The 25200-nt window shown below is 44.9% G+C and overlaps 1 protein-coding gene across 3 annotated transcripts; it reads right to left on the reverse strand.

The window, feature by feature from the left end:
• Window positions 1-1177: 1177 nt before the first annotated feature.
• Window positions 1178-23973, reverse strand: LOC140191216 (peroxiredoxin-like 2A). Of its 3 annotated transcripts, none has more exons than XM_072248396.1 (6): window positions 23849-23973; window positions 22694-22819; window positions 19492-19583; window positions 3431-3571; window positions 2585-2749; window positions 1178-1716 (listed from the first exon to the last, which is right to left on the reverse strand). In XM_072248396.1, the coding sequence occupies exons 2-6, from the start codon at window positions 22761-22763 to the stop codon at window positions 1603-1605; spliced, it is 582 nt and encodes a 193-aa protein (XP_072104497.1). In that variant the 5' UTR covers window positions 22764-22819; window positions 23849-23973; the 3' UTR covers window positions 1178-1602. The 3 variants fall into 3 exon arrangements, with proteins under 3 accessions (XP_072104497.1, XP_072104495.1, XP_072104496.1); XM_072248394.1 differs by having other exon boundaries at window positions 22694-22838; XM_072248395.1 differs by lacking the exon at window positions 23849-23973 and adding an exon at window positions 23764-23787 and having other exon boundaries at window positions 22694-22838.
• Window positions 23974-25200: the final 1227 nt, after the last annotated feature.

The raw sequence follows: 25200 nt of genomic DNA on the forward strand, positions 1-25200 counted from the left end.
CATTGTACATCAACGATTTGGATTATGGAATAGATGGCTTTGTGGCTAAGTTTGCTGACGATACGAAGATAGGTGGAGGGGCCGGTAGTGCTGAGGAAATGGAGAGTCTGCAGAGAGACTTGAATAGATTGGAAGAATGGGCAGAGAAGTGGCAAATGAAGTACAATGTTGGAAAGTGTATGGTTATGCACTTTGGCAGAAAAAATAAACGGGCAGACTATTATTTAAATAGGGAAAGAATTCAAAGTTCTGAGATGCAACGGGACTTGGGAGTCCTCGTACAGGATTCCCTTAAAGTTAACCTCCAGGTTGAGTCGGTAGTGAAGAAGGCGAATGCAATGTTGGCATTCATTTCTAGAGGAATAGAGTATAGGAGCAGGGATGTGATGTTGAGGCTCTATAAGGCGCTGGTGAGACCTCACTTGGAGTACTGTTGGCAGTTTTGGTCTCCTTATTTAAGAAAGGATGTGCTGACGTTGGAGAGGGTACAGAGAAGATTCACTAGAATGATTCCGGGAATGAGAGGGTTAACATATGAGGAACGTTTGTCCGCTCTTGGACTGTATTCCTTGGAGTTTAGAAGAATGAGGGGAGACCTCATAGAAACATTTTGAATGATAAAAGGTATGGACAGAGTGGATGTGGCAAAGTTGTTTCCCATGATGGGGGAGTCTAGTACGAGAGGGCATGACCTCAGGATTGAAGGGCGTCCATTCAGAACAGAAATGCGAAAAAATTTTTTTAGTCAGTGGGTGTGAATCTATGGAATTTGTTGCCATGGGCGGCAGTGGAGGCCAAGTCGTTGGGTGTATTTAAGGCAGAGATTGATAGGTATCTGAGTAGCCAGGGCATCAAAGGTTATGGTGAGAAGGCGGGGCAGTGGGATTAAATAGGATAAAATGGGTCAGCTCATGATAAAATGGCGGAGCAGACTCGATGGGCCAAATGGCCTACTTCTGCTCCTTTGTCTTATGGTCTATCCAAGCTCTCTGCCCAACTAAAAACCTACAATCCTTGCAACATCCTGGCACATCTCCTGCAGAGGGCAACACCCAGTTATAGTAGAACTGGTGCGGGACTGAAAAGCACAGGAAGAGCAAGGACTTCATCCAGATCATGACCGAGATCATGTTAACGACTGAGCTTGAAAATTGGAAAATAAGACTGCAATTACAAATTTCCACTTGACAATGTTTCCTTTATTGTGCTGGTTGATTTACCAACAACGTTTAGCATCAGACTCTCCTGACTGGCTTGGTGAGCATCAGATCTGATAGAAACTTTTACCATCAGACCTTCATGAATACAGCAAAAGCCAGGAGTCCGTGCAGATCAGAGGGGCAAACTGTGTTTGGGGGTAGATAACCAATCAAGGTTCTGTCAGCTCACCAGTGCAAATGATAGGTTCTAGACTGCTAGGCACCAGATGGTCCAGTACATAGTGTTGCACTTACATCATTGGGGACTGAGTGACTTGCTTAGTGTTGTGTTTAGTTTGCTGAGTGTTGTGTTTCAATTTTTGGTTACTGTGTGATGTGTCAGTTTAGATTTGAACGCCGTTTCGTGCTGACCATTCTCTCATCAATCGACCTTTCCCATTTTCTAGGACTCGGATTTAGTTTCATTCCTAGGTTTAATCTGTCCAACAGCGTCAAGCAGAGATTGAACGTCAACATGATCACCAAACTCCGTCTCTTGGTGCTCCAACAGGACCCCCTGCGTGGGCAAAACACGAACACTTCAGCACAAGCGCGAGGCAGCATTCTGTCAAAATAATTTCCTTCTTCCTCTGTCCTTACACACCCTCAAAGTTTTAGATGTCAGGCTGAATCTACACAAACCCCTGTGGAAGTAGAGGTGCTGCTGCACTCTCTTCATAATTGCACTTGCGTGCGAGGCCCGGCAGAGATGTCTACATCATGATGCTCTACATCAACTACAGCTCAGCACTGGTACCATCATCCTCTCAAAACAAATCAATAAGCTTCAAGACCATGGCCTCAGTACCTCCTTGTGCGATTGGCTCCTCAATTTCCTCACCTGCACACCCCAGTCAGTTTGGATTTCCAACAACTTCTCCTCCACCGCGATCTGCATCAGCGCAGGTGCACCCCAAGGCTGTGTGCTTGGACCCCAGCTCTACTCACTTTATACTTAAGACTGTGAGGCCAAGCACAGCTCCAAATCCATATTCGAGTTGGCCGATGACACCACTGTCATCAAAGATGGGGACGAATCAGCATATAGGGGGAAATGACTGAAAATCTGGCTGAGTGGTGCCATAACAACACCCTCTACTCAAAGTCAGCAAGACCAAGGAGCTGATTATTGACTTCAGGAGGAGGAAACCAGAGGTCCACGAGCCAGTCCTCAGCCAAGGATCAGAGGTGGAGAGGGTCAGCAACTTTAAATTCGGAGGACCTGTGCTGGGCACAGCACAGCAGTGCAATTATGAAGAAAGCATGACATTACCTCTACTTCCTTAGGTTTTTGCATACATTCATCATGGCATCTAAAACTTTGACCCACTTCAGTGGATGTGTATGGCTCTGTCCCACTCCCCCACTCTGTGCCACACCCCTACCTGCTCCCCAGGTCCGATGACGAACACTCCTCCCAGGATGAATCCTTCTCCAGCAGTGTTCCCGGTGAATCCGTTCCGCCAGGCTCGGAAAAAGTTCCTCCAGACACTCAGACGGACGAGTCCCATCAGTCCCAGCACCCTCCTCCTCGGACCATAGAAGTGTTTCTGCAAATGGAGCATCGTTTACAGTGAGGATACAGGGTGCGGAGGGTGGGGAGGAGGGAGTGTGAGGGTGGGAGCCCACAAGTGTGGTAGGAGGGAACACGTGGGAATGGGAGGGCAGGGATGGGGGCAGTGCGATGTTCAGGACAGATAAATGTGCAAGTGGGGAGGAGGGATATGGTGGTTGGTTCACTGCCACATAGTTATGGTCACGGTGGGTGTGGGTTGGATGCTGTGGGGGTGCCATTGGAAAGACAATCATCTCACCAGCTCTCTGCTGGCCTGGTAGTCCATGTTCTCAATCAAGAGTGGGGAAGAAACTTTGGGAAGAAGTGATGCCTCCTCTGCCCTGCTGCATCTGAGCACCCAATAGTCACCCTCAGACCTCCTTACAGCCCACTGTCACCGATTCCAGCTGCATGCAGTCTGCATCTGCGGAACCAGGTTTTGCCAAGGCCCATCCTTGTTCCAAACTTGGGGGCACAAAACAATTCTGAGCTCAGTTAATGAGGGAGCCAAGCTGCGTCCCAGGGAAATGCAAGATAAGCCACTAACACTCAACATGAAACTCCAATTTGTGCTCCCGTTGTCCAGCACTCCTCTCTTCCCCATTCCTCTCGTGGGGAGGGACTGCCCCGATAACTGTTCCCCTTACTTCCCAACAATCGGACATCCAGTACATACATTGACATCCAGAAAGATCTCTCCTTTGAAATAGGGTTGGAAGGCCTCCAATTCAGGTTCGATGTTTTCTTTGACGACTGCATGAAGAGCGACACCCAACTCATCGAGCTGGGGTCTCAGGGAGGAGATCTTTGCAGCCTCCTGCAGGAAGACACAACAAAAGTCAAACCAGCATGAGGTATAAAGGAAACTGAAAGGAGACTGGGAACGCGCATCCCAGAGAGCATTGTACCAGTTATTTACTGAAAAATAAAGATAAAATAAAACTAGAAAATGCTGGAAATACTCAGCAGCTCAGGTTGCATCTGTGGGAAAAGAGAGAAGGGCGTTTGATAAAGAAACATTAACTCTTGCCACAGATATTAGCATCGGTTCATTGGTATTAGTTCATTATTGTCACATGTACCAAGACACAGTGAACAGCTTTCCTTATCAACAGATTAATCATTATACAGGACGTTAAGATAGAACAAGGAAAAAGAGTAACAGTGCAGAATGAAGTGTAAAAGCTGCAGATAAAGTTCTCTCCAGGCAATCGACAGAGTGCAAGATAACGCGGTAGATTGTGAGGTCAAAGTCCATATTATTGTAGAGAGACCCATTCAACAGTCTGACAACAGCTGGCTAGAAGCTGTCCTTGAGCCCGGTGCTATGTGCTTTCAGGCTTGTGTAATGTCTACACAAGAGATTCTGCCAATGCTGGAAATTCAATACACACACACACACACACACAAAGCGTGGAGGAACTCAGCAGGCTTGGCAGCACCTACGGAAATGAATACATCAGTCGACATTTCAGGCTGAGACCCTTCTTCAGGGCCGAGACGCTTCTTCAATCCTTTCTTTGTATCATTGACCTGACAGGAGAGGGAAGAAGAGAGAACGTTTGGGGTGGGTGAGTGGGGTTGCTGATTATGCAGGTTGCTTTACTGAGCAGTGAGAAGTACAGACGGAGTCCATAGAGGGGAGCTTAGTTCCTGTGACGTGCTGAGCTGTGTCCGCATCTCTGCTGTTTCTTGTAGTCACGGGCAGAGTAGTTGCCATACCAAGCTGTTATGCATCCAGATAGGGTGTTTCCTATCGTGCATAGATAAAAATTGGTAAGGGTGGATAGAGACTTGCCAAATGCGGCCTCACCAGCACTTTGTCTCTGTGTGAAAACCAGCCAGAATTAGCAGAGTCCTGCTATCTCCCTGAAGAAAGGGAGTTCACTGCTTCAGTCTGGAACCTGGGAGGGGAGACTGACTGGAACGTTCTGGGACGGGAAGGGAGGAGCCAGAATACATTGCTGAGATTTGTTCTCATGAAATCAAGGATGGTGGACGTAAGAGTAATTGAAAATTAGAGCACAGAAGTAGGTCTTTCAGCCCACCTCGTCCATGTAGAACCACTTAAAGCGTCTACTGTTGACTTGCACCCGAACCATAGCCCTCCAAACTCCTATCATCTGCATACCTATCCAAGCTTCTCTGAAAGATTGAAATCAAGCTTGCATGCAACACTTGTGCTGGAAGCTCGTCCCACCCTCCGAGTGAAGAAGTTTTCCCTCAAGTTCCCTTTAAACTTTTCACCTTTCACCCTTACTCCATGACATCTAGTTGTAGTCCAACCCAACCGCAGTGGAAAAAGCCTGCTTACATATACCCCATCTATATTCCTCATAATTTTGTATACCTCTATCAAGTCTCCCATCAATCCTCTACATTCCAAGGAATAAAGTCCTAACCCATTCACTCTTTCCTCATAATTCAGGTCCTCCAGACCCAGCAATATCCTTGTAACATTTCTCTGCACTCTTTCGGCCTTATTTATATCTTCAACATAACATTCCATCTCCAGTAATCATACATGGACTAGAAATGCCAAAATCTTTCTTAACGACTCTATCTACACTTTCAATCAATTATGGATCTGTATTCCCATGTCCCTTTGTTCTACCACTAGCATTCATTGGTAGGACCAAGCAGGGTAGGTCATACACAAAGTGAAACCCTTTGCACTTGTCTGCATTAAATTCCATCTGCCATTTTGTAGTCCATTTTCCCAGTTGGTCCAGATCCTGCTGCAAGCTTTGATAGTCTTCCTCACTGCCCACTGCACCCCCAGTCTTGGTATCATCCACAAATTCGCAGGTCCAGTTCACCACATTGTCATCCATAATAAATGATCTGGATGATAAACAAAAATGAACTCAGCCCCAATCCCTGCAGCATTCCATTAGTCACGTCACAGGCCTCCAGTGAGAAAGGCAACCAACTACCACCATTCTCATGCTTCTCTCACAAAGCCAATGTCCGACATAATTTATAAAAGTTACTACCTTTCTTGAATGTCAAGTGACTGACCTTCTTAACGATTCTCCCATGCGGGACCCTGCTAAACACCTTGCTAAAGACCATATCGACAACATCCACAACATCCACAACATCCACAACCTTGCCTTCAACTTTCCTGGTAACCTCCTCAAAATGCATTATAAAACTTAGTTAGACATAACCTACCATGCACAGAGTCATGTTGACAATCCCTAATCAGTCCATGTCTATACAAATACTTATATGTCAGTCCCTTGGAATACCTTCCAGTAACTTTCCCACTACTGATGTCAGGCTCACCAGGTTATAACTCCTGGTTTATTTTAAGAACCCTCCTTAAACAGCGGAACAAAATTAGATATCCACCTTTTGCTAAGGGTGGTTTAAATATCTCAGCTAGAACCCCTGCAATTTCTGCACTTGCCTCCCACAGGGTCAGAGGGAACACCTTGTCGGACCTTGGGGATTTATCCACCCAAAATTGCCTCACAACAGCACACACCTCCACCTCTGTAATCTGTATAAGGTCCATGACCCCATTGTTGCTTTGCCTTACTTCTATAGGCTCTGTGTTCATCTCCTGAATAATACAGATGCAAAAAAAAAAAAAAAATCCTTTTAAGATCTTCCCCATTTCTTTTGGCTCCAGGCATAGATTGCCATTCTGATTTTCCAGAATACCAATTTTGTACCTTGCAATCCCTTTGTACTTAACATATCTGTAGAATCCCTTGGGAATCTTCTTCACCCAGTCTGCTGGAGCAACCTCACCTTCCTTTAGCCCTCCTCATTTCTTTCTTACGTGTTTTTTTTGCATTCCTTATAGTCCATAAGCGCCTCATTTGTTCCCACCTGTCAACACCTGCTATACATCTCTCTTTCCACTTAACCAGGGCCCCAATATGTTTTGATAACCAATGTTCCATAACCTGTTATCTTTATATTTTATTCTGCCATGCACATTCAAGATTTGTACTCTAAATTTCACCTTTGAAGGCCTCCCACTTAGCAAGCGCTGCTTGGCCAGAAAACAGCCTGCCCGAATCCACACTTGCCAGATCCTCTCTCATAGCATAAAGATTGGCCTTTCTCCAGTTAAGAATATCAACACGTAGACCAGACTTGTCTTTTTGCATACTTACTTTGAAGCTAATGGCCCAGACGAAATTCTGCAACTTGCCCAGTTCGTGGGTGGTGGGGGGGGGGGCGGGGAGGGAGGGTTGGGGACAGACACCCTCTAAGGGGACATTAGAGGCAATGTGAGATGGACAGATGGGGAAAGGAGGTGGGGTGTGAGTGGATGGCACAGGCAATGGATGTGGAGTTGTAGGGAGAAGACAGGTGGAGTAGAAATGATGGTGAGGGACTTCTGGCGATGCCATAATTCAGCGTTGACCTGCCTCGCATTCCCTCCCATGAAACATGAGGAATAATAGCTGTTAAGTTATTTTTGGCCATCTATGAAAGATATTTTTGCTAAGTAAAGAGTAGAAGAACAAGAGTATGGCATCTCAGACTTCATAACATGCTGGAAAACAAGAAATACAAAGAGAAAGCAAAGACAAAAAGATACAGCTGGCCCCAGAACAGGCTGAAGCTAGCAAAGCTGATGAGGAGAAAGATATGGCCGTGATACTATGCGAGTTGAAAGAGCTGAGCAAAGAAAAATAAAGAGTCATTTTCGGACACCAAAGCATCCCTACCTAGACTGGAGACCTCGATGACAGACCTGAAGGAGCGACTGGACCAACTTGAGCAGAAATCTAATGAGTCTGAGTCTAGAATTAGTGCTAACGAGGACGCACATTTCCGGCATGAGAGAGCACTTAAATACCTGTTGAAGCGAGAAGCCGCTCTCACCGCGGCTTGCGATGATCTCCAGAACTGCTTACCAGGAAACAACCTAAGAATTTATCAGATACCTGAGGGTAGTGAGAAAGGAGACATGGTGGGGTTTGTCAAAACAGTTAATTAAAATGATGCTTTGGCTGTCAGAGGGCTCACTGAGAGAGCCCACTGATCCCTGATCACAGAGCCGGCGCCCTCTGCACTAGCGGGCTCTGTCATTGTACACTTCTTGGACTATACAGTAAAAGAGGCAGTACTGCATCAAGCATAGGCACAAAAACAAGTTATCTTCCAAGGCAGAGTCATCTATTTTGATCAGGACTACTCTCCTGAGGGCCAGAAAAGAGGAGCAAAAGTCCGCACCGTGATCAAACAGCGAAAGGAGAAAGGTGAGCAAGCAAGTTGTCGCTTCCCAGCGCAGCTGAGAATAAACTCGGATGCTGGAGTAAAGACGGTTCCTTCCTTGATTGAAGCTTTACCTACACTGAACAACCTGGGCATCTCTGTGCCGGTCAGTGGGGGGGAAGAAGCTGGAGCAACGACTCATCAGCGAGGTACGGCAGGTGCAGCGGAGGGCGGAGCACTGCGCTGTCGGAGGCAGACGTGAGAGCTTTCCTGACATAAGAAGAGGACGATTATATTTTTTTTCTTTCAAAGGAAGAGGTATTACGAACAACACACATCAAAGTTGCTAGTGAACGCAGCAGGCCAGGCAGCATCTCTAGGAAGAGGTACAGTTGACGTTTCGGGCTGAGACCCTTCATCAGGACTAACTGAAAGAAGAGATAATAAGAGATTTGAAAGTGGGAAGGGAAGGGGGAGATCCAAAATGATAGGAGAAGACTGGAGGGGGAGGGATGGAGCCAAGAGCTGGACAGTTGATTGGCAAAAGGGATATGGGAGGATCATAGGATGAGAGGCCCAGGGAGAAATATTGGCAAAAGGGATATGAGAGGATATAACTTTCCAGCTCTTAGATCCACCCCACCCCTCCTGCCTTCTCCTATCATTTTGGATCTCCCCCTCCCCCTTTCAAATCTCCATCTCTTCTTTCAGTTAATCCTGACGAAGGGTCCCGGCCCGAAACGTCGATTGTACCTCTTCCTAGAGATGCTGCCTAGTCTGCTGTGTTCACCAGCAATTTTGTGTGTGTTGCTTCAAATTCCAGCATCTGCAGATTTCCTCATGTTTGAGGTATTATGAACGGTGTCTTCTTTGGACTGATTAATAATTTCTGGGTGTGAGTAATATTTAACTGTCTTCACCAACATGTACAGCTATTTATCAGCACAATGACATTTTGATATACAATGCAGTTTCGTGGTGGGGGTTGGGAAGAGAGTTAAATTTTGTTAAGCAGACAGAAAAGGAAAAGGAATCACCAAGGGAGGGCAACAACTCAACCAGGGGGATATGTTTTCTCTGTTGTTTGTAGCTATGATAGCACTGTGTGCGTGTTCCCCAGAGAGAAGCAGGGGTCATTACTCCCTGGTTAATTATTATCAGGGGTTGACCTTGATAAGAGAAAAAGCAGTTAAGACAATTTGTTTTATCAGGAATTTAAAAAGACCAGCTGGCTTTCTGGAAGTCTTGTTTGGTTTTGTTATACCTTGTGGGTTACATTCTTTTGTAAGTAGTTCGCCAGGAATTGGCAGGTCATCACAAGTTTTTCAGTTATTATACTATAAAAATTCAGATTTCATCGTTTCCGATCTCCCCCTCCCCCCTTTCAAATCTCTCACTAGCTCTTCTTTCAGTTAGTCCTGACGAAGGGTCTCGGCCCGAAACGTCGACTGCACCTCTTCCTAGAGATGCTGCCTGGCTTGCTGCGTTCACCAGCAACTTTTACGTGTGTTGCTTGAAATTCCAGCATCTGCAGAGTTCCTCATGTATACTATAAAAATGCTGGGTTTGGTTGAAGGTGGGAGGGGGGTGGTGATGTAGTAAGTGATGTACTGTATCATGGCCATTTTGAACATAATTAATTATAACATTAATGGAATCAATAACCCCATTAAAAGGGAAAAAAATTGGCTCTGTTGATAAAACTTAATTGCTCTATAGCTCTACTACAAGAAACACATTTAAGAGACATGGAACACAAAAAATTAAAAAGAGAGTGGGTAGATCAAGTCTATTATTCATACTGCCCTAATAGTAGAAAGAGAGGAGTTGCAATATTAATTAACAGATCAGTTTATATTGTGGTGGAAAAAGAGGTTAAAGACAAGCAGGGTAGATGTGTGTTAGCTATGGGCTCGATGGGAGGTGAAGAGTTTACTATCATGAACATCTATGTACCGAGTGAAGATAACCTCCATCTTTTTTAAAAGAAGTAGCTTTATTACTTGCCAGGGAAGCTAGAGGTACTGTTTTAGTGGGAGGAGACTTTAATTGGTATTCTTAATAGGAGTTTGGATAAATTACCTGGGAATGGGGAACCGCTGAGCAAGAAGTCTAAAGCAGTAAAAATTATGTTGGATGAGCTTTGGCTAGTTGATGGCTGGAGAGCATTGAATCCAGGTGCCAGGGGTTTTAGTCACATCTCAAGAGCCCATGGCTCATATTCAAGAACTGGCCTTACTTGCATCCCAAAGAAGAATCTACATCAGGTGAAGGAATGTGTTATTGAACCCATTACATTGTCAGATCATGCTCCTGTTAGGCTTGTACTGAAAGTAGGCTCTGAGCGGCATTTCAAATATTGGAGACTCAATGTTTCCACGTTGACGGACCCCTCTTCTTTTAATCAACTAAAACAATGCATTGATGAATATTTTGTGACAAATGGCAATGGGGAGGTTTCCCCCTCGATACTGTGCAAAAGCTGTGATTAGGGAAACATGTATTGATGTGGCTGTTCAAATGAAAAAATACTGAAATGAAAAATATAATTAGTTACAAAGTGAAATAAAAAAGATTAGAACAAAGGCACAAATTAACACTGAACAAGGGTGATTGGAAAAACTTCCAAAAGCGCAGGGATACCTGGAATGAGTTGCTCACGTATAAAGCAGAAGGTGCACTTAGATACACAAATCAAAAGTATTACGAGATAGGGAACTGGGCCAGCCGTCTGTTTGCATTTCAGTTGAGAAAGGCACAATCTAACAGAGTTGTACCAAAAACTAGACATCCTTTAACTCTCTCCGAGGTATCGAACCCAAATGACATAGCAGAGGCATTTAGGGCCTCCTATAAAGATCTGTATGATTCTTCGGACCCACCAGAAAATAAAGGCAAGCTGGACGAAATTTTTAAGAGACATCTGTACGAACAAACTTTCAGAAAGTGAGATTGTTTCACTGACACAACCAATCTCAGAACTAGAAATAAAAGACGTTATTAAAGCATTCAAAAAATAATAAATCTCTGGGTACGGATGGATTTCCGGGTGAGTTCTATACTTACAACAGAACTTACTCCAGCTTTATGTACAGTTTTCCAATTATGCTCTGAATGAACACGACCGCCCGCCCCCCCAAAGAGCTGGTCAGAGGCAATCATATCAGTAATCCACAAGGACCCTATAGCACAGTTCATATAGACCAATCAGCCTGCTTGGTACTGATGTGAAGATTCGTTGTTCTACTTTAGCAAAGAGACTACAGAAAGATATAGGAAAATTGATTAATCCAGATCAAACTGGATTTATTCCAGGCCGCCAGGGAGCAAATAATGTTAGAAGAGCTTTAAATATCCAGTCTTTAGCACAGAGGTCCTTCCACGCTTCAATGCTTCTTTAGCTTAGATGCCGAGAAGGCATTTGCGAGGGTGGATTGGATATACGTGGACTATGGTTTTTAATGCAACATTTCGAAGTTGGATGAAGACACTGAATAGCGATCCAATTTCCAGGGTTAGAGTAAATGGATACTGTTCCAATTTTCTTCAGGCTCAAAAGGGGAACCAGACAGGGGAGTCCCCTATCCCCGATATTATTTGCCTTAAGCATTGAACCACTGGCTGAGTTAATGACACAAAATGAACAAATTGAGGGTATAACAGATAAAGGTATAACCCATAAGACAGCTTCATTTGCAGATGACATTCTTCCCTTTAAAAAGAACCCTCTTTCATCAGTTCCCCCGCTTGTGCAATGCTTGAGAAGCTATGGCAAGGTCTCTGGATACAAAGTTAACAAAGTGAAATCTGAAGCTATAATGATTACAGGGACCTGACCAAGTGGATGATGAAGTGACTTTCTGTTGGCCAAAACAGGGCTTTAGATACTTGGGGGTTAGTTTACCTCATAGTTCCTTCCAACTCTTTGCAGCCAATTATGTTAAACTTATTAACCAAGTGAGGAGAGATCTTGAACATTGGGAGATGCTTCCTTTATTGCCGATAGGTAGAGTAGAAGTGATCAGGGTGAATGTTTTGCCCAGGTTTCTTTTTCTTTTCAGCGCTCTACCCATAATAGTTCCTATATCTGCTTTTAAAATGTTGGATAGACTTATCAGTAGGTTTATATGGCAGAAAAAGAGGCCCAGGGTGAGACTAAAAGTGTTATACTCAAATAAAAAACAGAGAGGTTTAGCTTTGCCTCATTTAAAGACCTATTATTGAGCTGCCCAATTAAGAGCAACTGTGTCATGGATCAGAGAAGATGTGGATTCAAGATGGGTTCACATAGAGCAAAATTCAATTGGTGAGTTATCTTTAGCAGATCTTCCCTTTTTTAATCCAAACGTGTGGAAGAATGTTGAGTCTCAGAATGAATGGGTTAACTATACATTGAAAGTATGGGATAGAATTAGGAAAAAATTAAATCTTCCAAGGGCTATATCAAGGGCAACCAGAATTGTACATATTTCAGATTTTATTCCAGCAAGACTAGATTCTGGTTTTAACAGGTGGGCGCAAAGAGGCCTGGTTCTTGTGGACCAAATGTTTGATGGTGAGAGGCTCAAATCTTTCCCCCAACTCCAAACTGAATATGACCTTGTATCAAGTGACTTTTATAGATTCCTCCAAATTAGGCATTACCTTACATCACACAAAGAATGGAACAATCTTAAAATACAGCCAAATAACTTAGAAAAATTTTGGATAGAGATCATCATGGGTAAGTCACAATCCCAGAAAATTGTATCCTGTCTATATAAAAAAAACACCTGGATACAATGGATAACACGTTAGATGTCAAACATAAGTGGGAATTGGAGGTAAATACCATAATAGAAGAGGAAGAGTGGGAGAGGTCTTGGGACTATTCAAGCACTTATGCCATGACTCCCAACTGGAGGGAATTTGCTTGGAAAATAAGGATGAGGTACTTTAAAACTCCGTTAGTAATATCATTATGTGCAGAAAAATACAGCAGACTTTGCTGGAGAGGCTGTGGCCTAGTGGGAGATTTTGCACATATATTCTGGGACTGTCCCCAAATTAAGGAAATTTTGGTACAAGGTTACTGAGGAAATAAGAAGGATTTTAGATACATGTATACCCTTAGAACCTAGTCATTTAATTTTAGGCAACCTCCCGCAATCTGCATTAGAGAAGAATAAACTATACATATTAAGAGTCTTGATTCTGATTGCTGACAAAATGATAACTCAATTGGCTTAAATCTCGCCCACCCACTTTGGAACAACGGATACAGAGACTGAAAGAAGTGAACTGTATGGAAAATATCACTGCAAGTTTACAACTGAAAATGGACTCTTACTTGGAAAGATGGAAGCCTGTTATAGTGTACCTGGCGCAGTGAAAGGTCCATACAGGGGCCTGGTAAAATGTTGGATCTGAGTTGATTTCTGAGGACTATGATTTTATTTAAATTAGATGTAAATCTACATTGAGGGGTGTTGTAAATTATATAGATCATGTGAATGTTTGTATGTAATTGTATGTTTGTGCTCTGATTCTTCTTTCTCTTGCTCCTGCTCTCTTCTACCCCTGGTATTGTTAATATAGGTATTCATTGTGCAGTGAATTGTGGACTGATAGCCAATGCTTGTTCTTAGATAATGTGTTTGTTCAATAAAGTTTATTAAAAATTTAAAAAATTAATGATGGTGAGGGAGAGAGAAAAAGAATGAGAGACAGGGGTTGGTGAGGTGATTATAATTTTATTGCATTTATTATACTTTCCTGTTGTTGTTTAAGTCTTCAAATGTCACGCTGATTTAAAGATGGCTCTATGGACGGTAGGCATCGGTCCCTGGGAGCTGCAGTCAGTGGTATATTGCTGGCTAACACTGACGTTTTGATGCCCAAGCCTGAGACTGCATCACTGTCCTATCGGTCAGCAGGGGACCTGAGGATGCTGGATCAAGGCAAGTGTGATATTCACCACACATTGTAGTCTTTCTCATTTCCATTCCCATTGTGGCTCAACCCTCACATGGTCTCCCAGCAACTGGATTGTACCTCACCTTTGAATCATTGTTGGCTTTCAACTCAATATTAAGATTCAAGAGAGGAATGGCTCCAGCGATGAGAACATTTCAGCTAGACAAGCTGGTGTTGTTCCCTTAGGGGCAAAGGAAAAAAAAGTTGCCCCATTACTGATCGGTTCAGGGGGCCTAGAAGACAGCTGTAAATTTTGAAAACAGGAGGATGAGAGGAAGTTTTTTTTTTGTATTACCTGGTAGAATAACTTTGAGGTAAAGTATTTACAGGTTAGAAGCACTCCATTTTTATTATAAGGTCATTTTTATTGCAAATTAAGCTAAGCATAGATTAATAAGTACTTTATTGATCCTGAGTGGGATCATTGTACAGTATTGTACAGCTCTTTCAGCCCACAATATTGTATCAAACCAAACCCGACTCTTAATTAACCTAATCTCACTTGCCCACACATTGGACTCATCCCTCCCTTCTCTTCACGTTCATATGCTGAAGGTCTCCTTAGCCCTATTTCACTCTCGATGTAAACAAAAGCTCGCCTCCCACAGCTCCTTTGTACTCTCCCCTCCCCCACCCCCTCAGCTTACACACATGCCCACTATGAAACATTTCAATCCTGGGAAAAAGATGTTAAACACCTACTCTATTCCTTACTCAATTTTATAAACTTCTATCAGATCTCCCCCTCCACCTTCAACACTCAAGAAAAAACAGCTCGTTTGTCCAACCTCTCCTTACAAGCGTATGCCCTCTAATCTAGACAGCATCTTATTAAAACTCCTCTCCACCCTCTCCAAAATCTTCACACCCTATAATGACATCACCAGAATTCAGTGCGATATTGTACGGCATATATGGCCTTACCAGAGTTTTATGAAGCAGTCTTTCCTGCCTCTGCTAACATAGGCAAACATGCCATACACCTTCTTTACCACCCCATCAAGGCTCAGCCACTTTCAGGGAGACCAAGATCATTCCGCTCATTAACACTGTTAAAGGTTCAGCTATTAACACTGTACTGTCCCCTTACATTTGATCTCCCAAATTTCAATGCCTCTCATTTGGCTGAATTAAATTCGAACCTGCAACTGATCTATATTCTGCTCTATTCTTTAGCAATCATCTATGTTCTCTGCAACACCACTAACCATTGTACTGGTTGCAAACTTACTTAACCCACCCATCTACCACTTCATCCAAGTTACTTTTTATATCTCAAAAGGCAGAGGTTCTAGTATGGATCCCTGCCAAATGCCCCATCAAACCCTGTATGTTCCAGAAGCACGAGAACTCTGAATCCAAATGGCCAAGTGACTGTGGATCGCGTTCATTTTAGTGTTCTGGATTTGCCTCTTACTTGGGAAATTGTCAAATGCTTTACTAAAATCTATGTGGATATCATCCACAAACCTTCCTGCATCAATTACCAATCATGATGCAGATGTACAAATCTTTGGTCCTGTACACAGTTCTGATTGCCACACTACAGAGATGAGGTAGCAAGAGAAAGTACAGAAGTAATTCATCAGAACATCACATGGAAAGGAAGATTATCGTTATAAGGAGAGAGTTCATTTGCAGTGGAACCCAGGAGGCTGATGGGGTAACCATAGAGAGGCACGGATAGTCAGAATCTTCTTCCAAGGCCAGGTTTCTGAGAGTGGAGAAATTTAAAAGGAGGTGCAAGGGGCAAATGTTTTCACACACAGGGTGGTGCACGTCTGACCCAAGCTGCCGAAGGAGGTTACAGAATTTGGACAAGTACTTAGAGGAAAGATGTACAGGGATATTGGCTCGAATGTGGGGAAATGGAGGAAGTGTAGATGAGCAGACTGTCGGCATGGGCTGAAAGGGCACATTTGAGTGCTCCACGTTTCAGTGACTTTGGACCATAAGATTAAGACATGGGAGCAGAATTAGGCCATTCAGCCCCTCATGTCTGCTCTGCCATTCCGTCTTGGCAATTTATTATCCCTCTCAATCCCATTTTCCTGCCTTCTCCCTGTAACCTTTGATGGCTGATTATTCAATAACCATCAACTTCTGCTTTAAATGCACATTCCTCAATTCTGAGGCTGTGCCAATGGACCTAGACTCCACCACTACAGGAAACATGCTCTCCACACCCACTCTATCTGGCCCTATCAATATTGGATGGATTTCAATGACATTATTCCTTTTGCCAAAGTGCATGACCATATAGGTTTGCTGAGTACTCGCACAGGAAAATGAATCTCAGGGTTGTACGTGGTGACATGCACGTACTCTTGATCATAAACCTTACTTTGAACTTTGAAATGCGTTGAGTCCCTCCCTACTGCATACAGAAGTTTGTCAAAGTGATTGGTGACTTGCTGAATTCAGACTTCTCAGGAAGTATTTCTACAATTTTATAATTAGTCAGAATAGATTTGTCTGGCTTTTTGTAAACAGGACGTATTTTGGAATTTCGCACACTGTTGGGTACATCTCAAAGTTGCTGCTCTACCAGGCCTGTTTCGTGAGGGGCACAGATAACCGTGGACCCACAGACCTTGAGCACTGCTGCTGGGAAGTGGTGCTTTTGTATCCAGTGTGCTCATAGTCATTTCTTAAAAATCATGTGAACCGAATTAAGTTGGCTGAACACTGGCTTCTTTGACGGAGGGGAAGTTCTCAAGAAAGACTTGTCTGTTGATCTGGCTGCTAGCATGCACATGGTGAAAGGAAATTCCTTATTATCCTTTTTTTTTACAACAGTTGAAAGCTAAACCCATTCTGTGTTACCTTTCCTGAAGAATTAACTCGAGACCCGTGGGTGCCACAGCAGTGCAGTGGCCAGCGCAATGCTATTACGGCTCGAGGTGTTCTGCAGTTCGGACTTCAATTCTGGCACCATTCTGGAAGGAATCTCTCTATGTCCTCCTGTGGAATGCCCAGGCCCTTGGGCAGCCTGGCTCAAAGGCTGGGAGGGCCTACTCCTTGCTAAAATTAAAAAATAAAATCATTTCCATAGCTGGTTTATTCTCTACTTGGTGTACACGGGGTGGAATTTCAAAGCTCAAAGTTCAAACTTAACTTATTATCAAAGTACAATATGTACGAAGGATCACAAGAGTATGCCTGCTTATCATGCATGAATGCCTCACAGAGTGTCCTCAGCCAGCTTGAGTCCATTCAAGGAAAGGCCCTCAGGATTAGAGGTGTAGATAAAGCCACAGCTCGTGAGAAGCTAGCCATCAGTAGCTTACACCATAGACGACAGGTTGCTGCAGCTTCTGTGCTATACAAAGTGCACACCAGCCACAGCCCTGCAGACCTTCGCACCATGCTGCCTTCACCTTATGAGAGACGGCGCACTACACGATCGAGTTTATCTATGCCTGCTCATGCTGTTTCTATGCCTGATGCAAGAACCTACACACTGGATGGAAGCTTCCTTCACCATGCTATCAGAATTTGGAACAGCCTTCCGGATGCTGTGGTTGGAAACATCTGCGACGATGGGGTCCAAGCCTTCAAGAGTCGAGTGCACAAACTCCAATCATCTCTGGGAAGGAAGTTACATGCTTCTTCATAAGCTATCATGAAGGGGACCAGGATGGCAATGCTTGGTTGTTGGTAGGTAGAGTTAATACCTGACTTTCAAGAGCACTTGTGAGTAATGTTCTGGCTGGACTTAGTCCTTAAACTGCTGGAGAACAGTGCGGAAAGAATAGGTGCTGTTTTCTCCCGGTAGGGATTAGTTTTTAGTTCCAAGTGCTCCTGTCACGTTTTGTCACCCTGCAACCTGATCCTTCAATCTCTTTGAATTATGGAGGACAGCATGTGTATAAATGTCTCTCTCCAGCAGACTTCATCATGATCATCATGACCCCAGTATTTCTACTATTTTTAAATGTTTCTTAATTGTACATATGATTTTTTTGTGTTCTATCGCTGAGCAGCAGTGAACCATCTGATTGGCCTGTCAAAGTTCTCTTTGGGAACCAGTTGACTTGATCAGCAGTTCTGATCTGGCTATTGTTCACGATTGCACTTAATAAAAAATTAAATAAAAAATGTCACCATACACAAGCCAGAGATTCATTTTCTTGCAGGCATTCTCAATAAATACAAAGAGACACAATACCTGTGCAAATACAAAGAAACCAATACATCACTTTAGTCCTGAAGAAGGATCTCAGCCTGAAACGACGACTGCTTACTCTTTTCCATGCTGCCTGACCTGCTGAGTCCCTGCAGCATTTTGTGCGTGTTACAATAGAATCGGCGTTGGCAAACAACCAACGTGCTAAAGACAACAAACTACAAATACAAAAAGAAAAAAAGAAAGCAACATAATAATGAATTTAAAAAAAAGAACATAAATATCATGAACAAGAGATGACGAGTACTTGAAAACGGGTCCATAGGGTGTGGGAACAGTTCCCCATTGGGGTAAGTTAAATTTCTCCCTCTGGTTCAAGAGCCTGATGGCTGAGGGATAACAGCTGTTCTTGGAGCTAGTGCTGTGGTTTCATTTAAACAGAACTCAGCAAAGGGAAAGGGAGGTGTCACCTTAATGAACTCACTGTCAGGAAGTTTATGTTGTGATGGGCCTTGGGTCACCCACACCAATTTGTGGTTGTCCAACCACACCTTCGGTAAAAGCAAAGTACTTCCGTTCTTTAGAAATTAATTGTTTAGCAGCTGCTTGCCCCATTTTCATGTGAAATCTGAGCTGAGAGACCACTGCTGAACAGCAATTGCTGCATAGAGGCAAGATTTATAAAAGCAATAGGCAGAAGTAATCGGGTCAGAATTTGTTTAGAACCTGGAAAGAGATATTGCAGTGGTAGAGGGCTGGAAAGGCCCAGGATGCGGGCAGAAGAGTGCCTTCCAATACCCGCCTTCCTGTCCTGTACCACATTCCCACTGAGCATAAACTGCAAGATCCACAAGACCCTTTCCAGCGCCAGGTCCACCACTGTTCTGTGAGGCTGCAAACTGCAGGAGTCTGGGTGCAGAAGGGTGACTCTGGAAAAGGCAGTTTGTAGTGTGTAGTCGTCGCAATGATTTTTCCAGCTTCCCTTGTTGTCCTGGAGGCAGAAACAGTACAGACTTTTAAGAAATGTTTAGGTAGGCACAGGGATATCAGGAAAGTGGAAGGATATGGACATTGTAGGCAGTGGGGATTAGTTTAGTTGGACAGTTGATTACTAATTGAATTGGTTTCATTGCACAACATTGTGGGCTGTTGTCCTCGACCTGTACTGTCCTCCCCTATGTTCTGTATCAGCACATAGTTTAAAACAGTGATTGAACATGTTTGTGAAGATTGCTGACAACAGTTTAGTTCAGTGCTCAAGGATGGCAGGAAAGAGAGTTAGGGCCAACTGGCCATGATGAAGGGTCTTGGCCCGAAACCTCGACTCCTCATTCATATCCACAGATACTTTGACCTGCTGAGTACCTCCAGCATTTTGACATGAATCTTGATCAGCAAGGACCAGTTGGGTCCTTAATTAAACAGAGTTCACTTAAAAGGTACTAAAGGAAAAAGAATTCGCTCCATACCTCCCGGCACAAAGATCATCCTGGTCTTCGAACCGCCATGATTACTGCTCCATTGTGCTGCCACAGATCACTTGCTTTAAATGTACGCCCCTCTGGAAACAATATAAACGGTGATTAAACCATTGAATGAGAGGCAAAGATCTTTACAGGAAGTTGGTGAATAATACAGTACAGGGAAGTCCCAGGTTGGGACAAGTTCCATCCCCGAGGGCTGCTTGTGACCTGAATTCTTAAGTAGAAAACAGCCTACGCAACAGACAAATCTGCTGGAGGAACTCAGCAGGTCGAGCAGCATCTGTGGGAGGAAAGGAAAAGATAATGGTTGGGGCCAAAAACCTACTCCCATTCTGTAGGGTTTTGACAAGAAATGACAAATCTTTCCTCTCGCCGATGTGACTTCACCCACTGAATTCTCCCATTACATTCTTTGTTGCTCCAGATTCTAGCATCTGCAGTATCTTGAGCCTTCGGTGTCTCTTAATCTCCCTCCTTATAACTCAAGCCTACTAATCCAGGCAACTTTCCACGGATGCTGCCCGACCTGCTGAGTTCCTCCAGCGTGCTGTGAGTGTTGCTCTGACCCCAGCATCTGCAGAGTATTCTGCGTTTACGAACCTCTTTTTTGAATCTTTTCTGCGTCCTCTTTAGCGTCATCACATTTTTCTTGCAGTGTGTTGGCCAGATCGACACACAATACTCCAGCTGCAGCCTGACCAAGGTTTTGCCCATCTGGAACAAGATGTCCTAATCCTTCTACGCAGTGCCTCAGTTGTTGAAGACAAGCATGCCACGTGCCTCCCACGCTACCTGTGTTGCCACTTTCAGGCATCTATGTACTTGTACCCCGAGGTCTCTGTTCCACAACGCTCCTGAGAGGTCTGCTACTGGGCTACATCACCTGCCCTGCTTTAGCTTCCCGAAGAACACACTGACATTTGCTGGAACTAAATTCCATTTCCAATTACTTTACCCACTTTTCAGTTCACCTAGACCCTTTTGTAATCTTAAACAACCTTCGCAGTCCACTCCACCATCAATATTGTGCAACACACAGCAGGAAGCATCAAATTCTCTTAACAGAGGGGTTAGATTTAATGTATAAAGCATTGTGGGGAGGCGAGGAAGAGTTTTCCCCACAGAGAAAGAGGGACAGAAAAATGACATTGTTTGCTCTTTCCTAAATTCTGTTGGAGTAGAATCTCTGGATTGCTGCCAGTGCCACTTGCTAGTGAGGGTAGAAACAGAAAGAACAGATGAACATATAGTTGAGAAACAGGTGGGACGAGGGGTGGGGTTTCAGGGTTCTAGATCAGAGCTCCTCAGGGCAGGGCTGATCTGAAATAGGTGGACGGCTTATACCTTAAAACCCCAACAGAATTACTATCCTGACAGGGAGGTTTGCTGCTGCTACCTCGGAAAGTTTAAAGGTCGGAGATGGGCACCAGAGCACCAGGTTACAGATGGATTGAAGCCAAGTCAAATGTCATGAGCAGCAATATTGTGAAGTCAGACAGACAAGACTAGCAGATATAAACAACATGATAGAGACTGAGGCGTTTATTTCAATGCAAGTGTACATAGAAACATAGAATAGTACAGCACAGTACAGGCCCTTCGGCCCTCATTGTTGTGCCGACCCTCAAACCCTGCCTCCCATATAACTCCCCCACCTTAAATTCCTCCATATACCTGTCTAGTAGTCTCTTAAACTTCACTAGTGTATCTGCCTCCACCACTGACTCAGGCAGTGCATTCCACGCACCAACCACTCTCTGAGTAAAAAACCTTCCTCTAATATCCCCCTTGAACTTCCCACCCCTTACCTTAAAGCCATGTCCTCTTGTATTGAGCAGTGGTCCCTGGGGAAGAGGCGCTGGCTATCCACTCTATCTATTCCTCTTCATATCTTGTATAAAGAACAAATTGCCTACTTCTACTCCTATGTCTACGCTCATGAACAGAGCATGGATCAGTACATGGAATTATGACCTTTTGGCAGTTATAGAGAACTGGTTGGGAGGGGAACAGGACTGGTTGCTTAGATATTCAATGTTTTAGAAGAGACAGCGAGGGGTTGCATTATTACTGAGGGACAATATCACAGCTGAACTTGGAGGGGAAAAAACTCAGGCCTGATCAACTGAGTCAATACAGGTAGATCTGAAAAAGTAAAAAAGGTGCCATCACTCTTGATGGGTTTATACTATAGATCTCCAAATAGCCATTGGACATGGAGGAGCAAGATTCAAAGTACATTTATTATCGAAGAATATATAAATTATACAACCTTGAGATTTGCCTCAGGGAACAAAATCAACAGTTACTGTAGCCAATTTTGACTTCCCCAACATAGACTGGTTAATGCAAAAGGTTTAGATGGGGCAGAGTTTGTTAGCTGTGTCCAAGGAGGTTCTTAGAAGCTGTATGTGGATAGTTCAACTAGTGGGAAAATAAGCCTGGACAGGTAAGCAAGCTGTCAGTGGGTGAACACTTAGGAAATAATGATCATGACTCCTTAAGCTTTAAGATAGCCATGAATAAGAGTCAATCTCGTAGAAAGTAGGACAAGTGGAGGCTGTTTATAGTCCAGTTTGCTCCAGTGAGAAAGGAGGACAAGAATAGCAAGGTTCGAAAACCTTGAATGATGAAAGATGGAGTTAGTTTAGTTAGGAAGGAAGCATCTGCAAGACTTTGGAAGCTGGGATTGGATAGGGTGCACAAGGTAAGTAAAGGAACCAGAGGAGAAGGAAGGATGAGACGAAAGGGGCCCATGAAACATCCTTGGCAAGGATTAAAGTAAACCCCAAGGCATTCTAACTAACGATAGGGTAGGATCGCTCAAGGGTAAATTGGTAATTTTTAAAATTGGTTTTGTGTTTCATATTCTGAGGTACAGGGACAATCTGTGTGTTGTATGCTGCCCACTACATCATTCACCACATCAGTATATTGAGATGGTAGTGAATGAGGTACAGTATTACAGTTACAGGGAAAGAGCAGTAGGTGCATGGCCATAATGAGGTAGATTGTGAGGACTAGAGTCCATCAAACAAGGGAACCATTCAATAGTCGTATAACTGACAGAGAGAAGTTGCCTTTGAATTTGGAGATACCATTCAGTTGCTGGGAGACCATGTGAGGTTGAACCACAATGGGAATAGAAATGAGAAAGACTACAATGTGTGGTGAATATTACACTTGCCTTGATCCAGCGTCCTCAGGTCGGCCGCTGACAAATAGGACAGTGATGCAGACTCTGGCTTGGGCATCATAATGTCAGTGTTCGCCAGCAATATACCACCGATTGCAGCTCCCAGGGCACCGATGCCTATGGTCCACAAAGCCATCTTCAAATCAACATATTTGAGGATATAAACAACAGGAAAGTATAATAAATACAATATAACCTTCTCACCAACCCCCTCCTTCCTCACCCACTCCCTCACCATTAATTCTATACCGCCTGCCTTCTTACAACAATGCAACATCCATCGCACCTGCCCCCTCCTGATTGCCTGTGTCATCCACAGATGCCCCCATCCCCCTTCTCTAGTGCCTCACACCCCAGTCTCCTCGATCTCAACCCACTCCACTCACTGTCCTCTTCCCACTGCCTCCCACGTTATTCTACCACATCCCCTCCTCCTTCCTTTCTCCTCCCCGCTCACCCTCCCCACTTCTCCCTATCCCTCTCCCCTCCTCCTCCCACTTCCCCCTCCCTCCCCTCCCACACCCCCTCCTCCCCCTCGCCCCTGCCCCACTCCTCCCCTCCCCTTCTCCCCTGTCCTCCCCCTTCTACCCTTCTCCCCCCTCCTCCTCCCTCTCCTCCCCTCCCCCTCCTCCTCCCTCTCCTCCCCTCCCCCTCCTCCTCCCTCTCCTCCCCCCCTCCTTCTCTCCCTTCTCCTCCCCCTCCCGTCCCCCCTCCTCCCCCGCTCGCCCCCACCTTTCTCTCTTTTCCAACTCCAGCACCCGGCTCAGTTTCTGTTTTAATAAATTCCTACGATTTGCTGATCTGCCGCGGTATGGTCTAGAACGTTACTGTCTACCTGCCTGGCACTTCCTGTGTAAATGTCGCATCTCATTCTGCCCTCCCTTACTGGTTTGCCTTCTACTAACCACATCGCACTGTTTTGATGTCCTTGAAAAAACGCCAGAGTTTATGTGACAAACAAAAAACAATTCTAATTACCATACCAATCTTCTCTCTCCCCCCTTGTTCTCTCTCTCTCTCACACACAGAGTATCCCCTGCTCTCTCCCACCGTCCACCTACTCGTCTTCTTGTCGCCCCTCTCTCCAAAACCCTCTCAAGAAACACAGCCGAGCCCAGCTCCCACCCTTCGCTGTTTCCTTCCAACCTGCTGGTAACTGGGCCGACGATCACAGCTCACGGCCGGAGAAGCAAACCCCTGCCCGGAGCCCGAGGTCGGCAGCTAAATGCAGCGGCATCAGCTGGGTGGACAGTCCCTGCGGTCAGACTGAGAGGCGGGACCAGACGCTCCAGCCAATCATGGTGGCCGGCGTAAAGGAGGAGCCACCTACTGTAACCAATCGCGGACGAAGTTTGTAGAGGCGGAACTGATGGTAGCCAATCGCTGCAGTCGGACGTGGAGACCGGGTGCCGGGCAGCCAATCGCTGCCGCCAGGCGGAGAAGCAGGATCACGACCCATAGATAATATCTGCCGAGGACTGGCAGCCGATCTCCCTATCCGACGGCGAGACAGGACCTTCGTATCCTTTAGCCAATCGCGGCCGACACGTTGGCCAGGCCGTTAGCCAATTGCGGCTAAAGGAAAGGGTGGCGGTCAACTGGCATCGAGTCAGCGGGCGAATCAGTGCACGCCGAGCTCGCAGGTCGGGATGCTGTTGATTTGATATCTCAGCCTTCAACATCGTCGTCTCCCCAAAACATGTCAACAAGACGCATGTCCACCCAGACCTCCAGCCAAAATAAGTCCCATTGTCCACTACAGTGTGTCTTCTGTGATCAAACCAGCCCTGAACCCAAGTACCCAACTCACCATGGACTATAACCTTCCGAATGAGCGTCCCATAAGGGACCTTAAAAGGCAAAATAAATTGCCGCAGGAGTATTTGCGGCACACTCCTCCTGCAGGATGTTGCATGTCTGTGAGACTCACAGTATCGCTGACATCTACAGAACACCCGGCTCCAGCTCCTGATGGTCAGGGAACTGAAGCTGATGCTGGACATACTTAAGATCACCCAGGTGTCAGAAGCTGCAGAGGTGAGAGTTTTAGGGAAGTGATGACTAATAAGGTTCGGGCTGCACACGGTGGGTGACCTCCAGAAAGAGCAAGGGTAGACCGAGAGTGCAGGATTCATCTGTGGCCATTCCACTCAGTGATAAGTAGTCTGTATAGGATACTGCTGGGTGCATGTCATATGACGAGGATGCTGCAGTAGCACTGCCACTGGCTGCGAGGCATAGTGTGGAAGTATGAAGCCAGACAGGTCTTTAATGGCAGGAGACTCAATAGTCACAGAGACAGGCAGGAGGTTCTGTGGTCTCACATGGGAACCCAAGCCTCTCTGGTTCCAGGATCCAAGATGCCTCCGAGCTCAGAACATTCTCAAGGGGAGGGTGAGCAGCCAGGAGTCATTGTGCATGTTGGCTCTGATTACATAAAACCAACATGCACAATGTGTGGATATAAATAACTATCATCTTGACAGTAGAGGAGGCCG

Source organism: Mobula birostris, chromosome 32, assembly GCF_030028105.1.
Source record: "Mobula birostris isolate sMobBir1 chromosome 32, sMobBir1.hap1, whole genome shotgun sequence".
In the NCBI taxonomy this organism is placed as follows: domain Eukaryota; kingdom Metazoa; phylum Chordata; class Chondrichthyes; order Myliobatiformes; family Myliobatidae; genus Mobula; species Mobula birostris.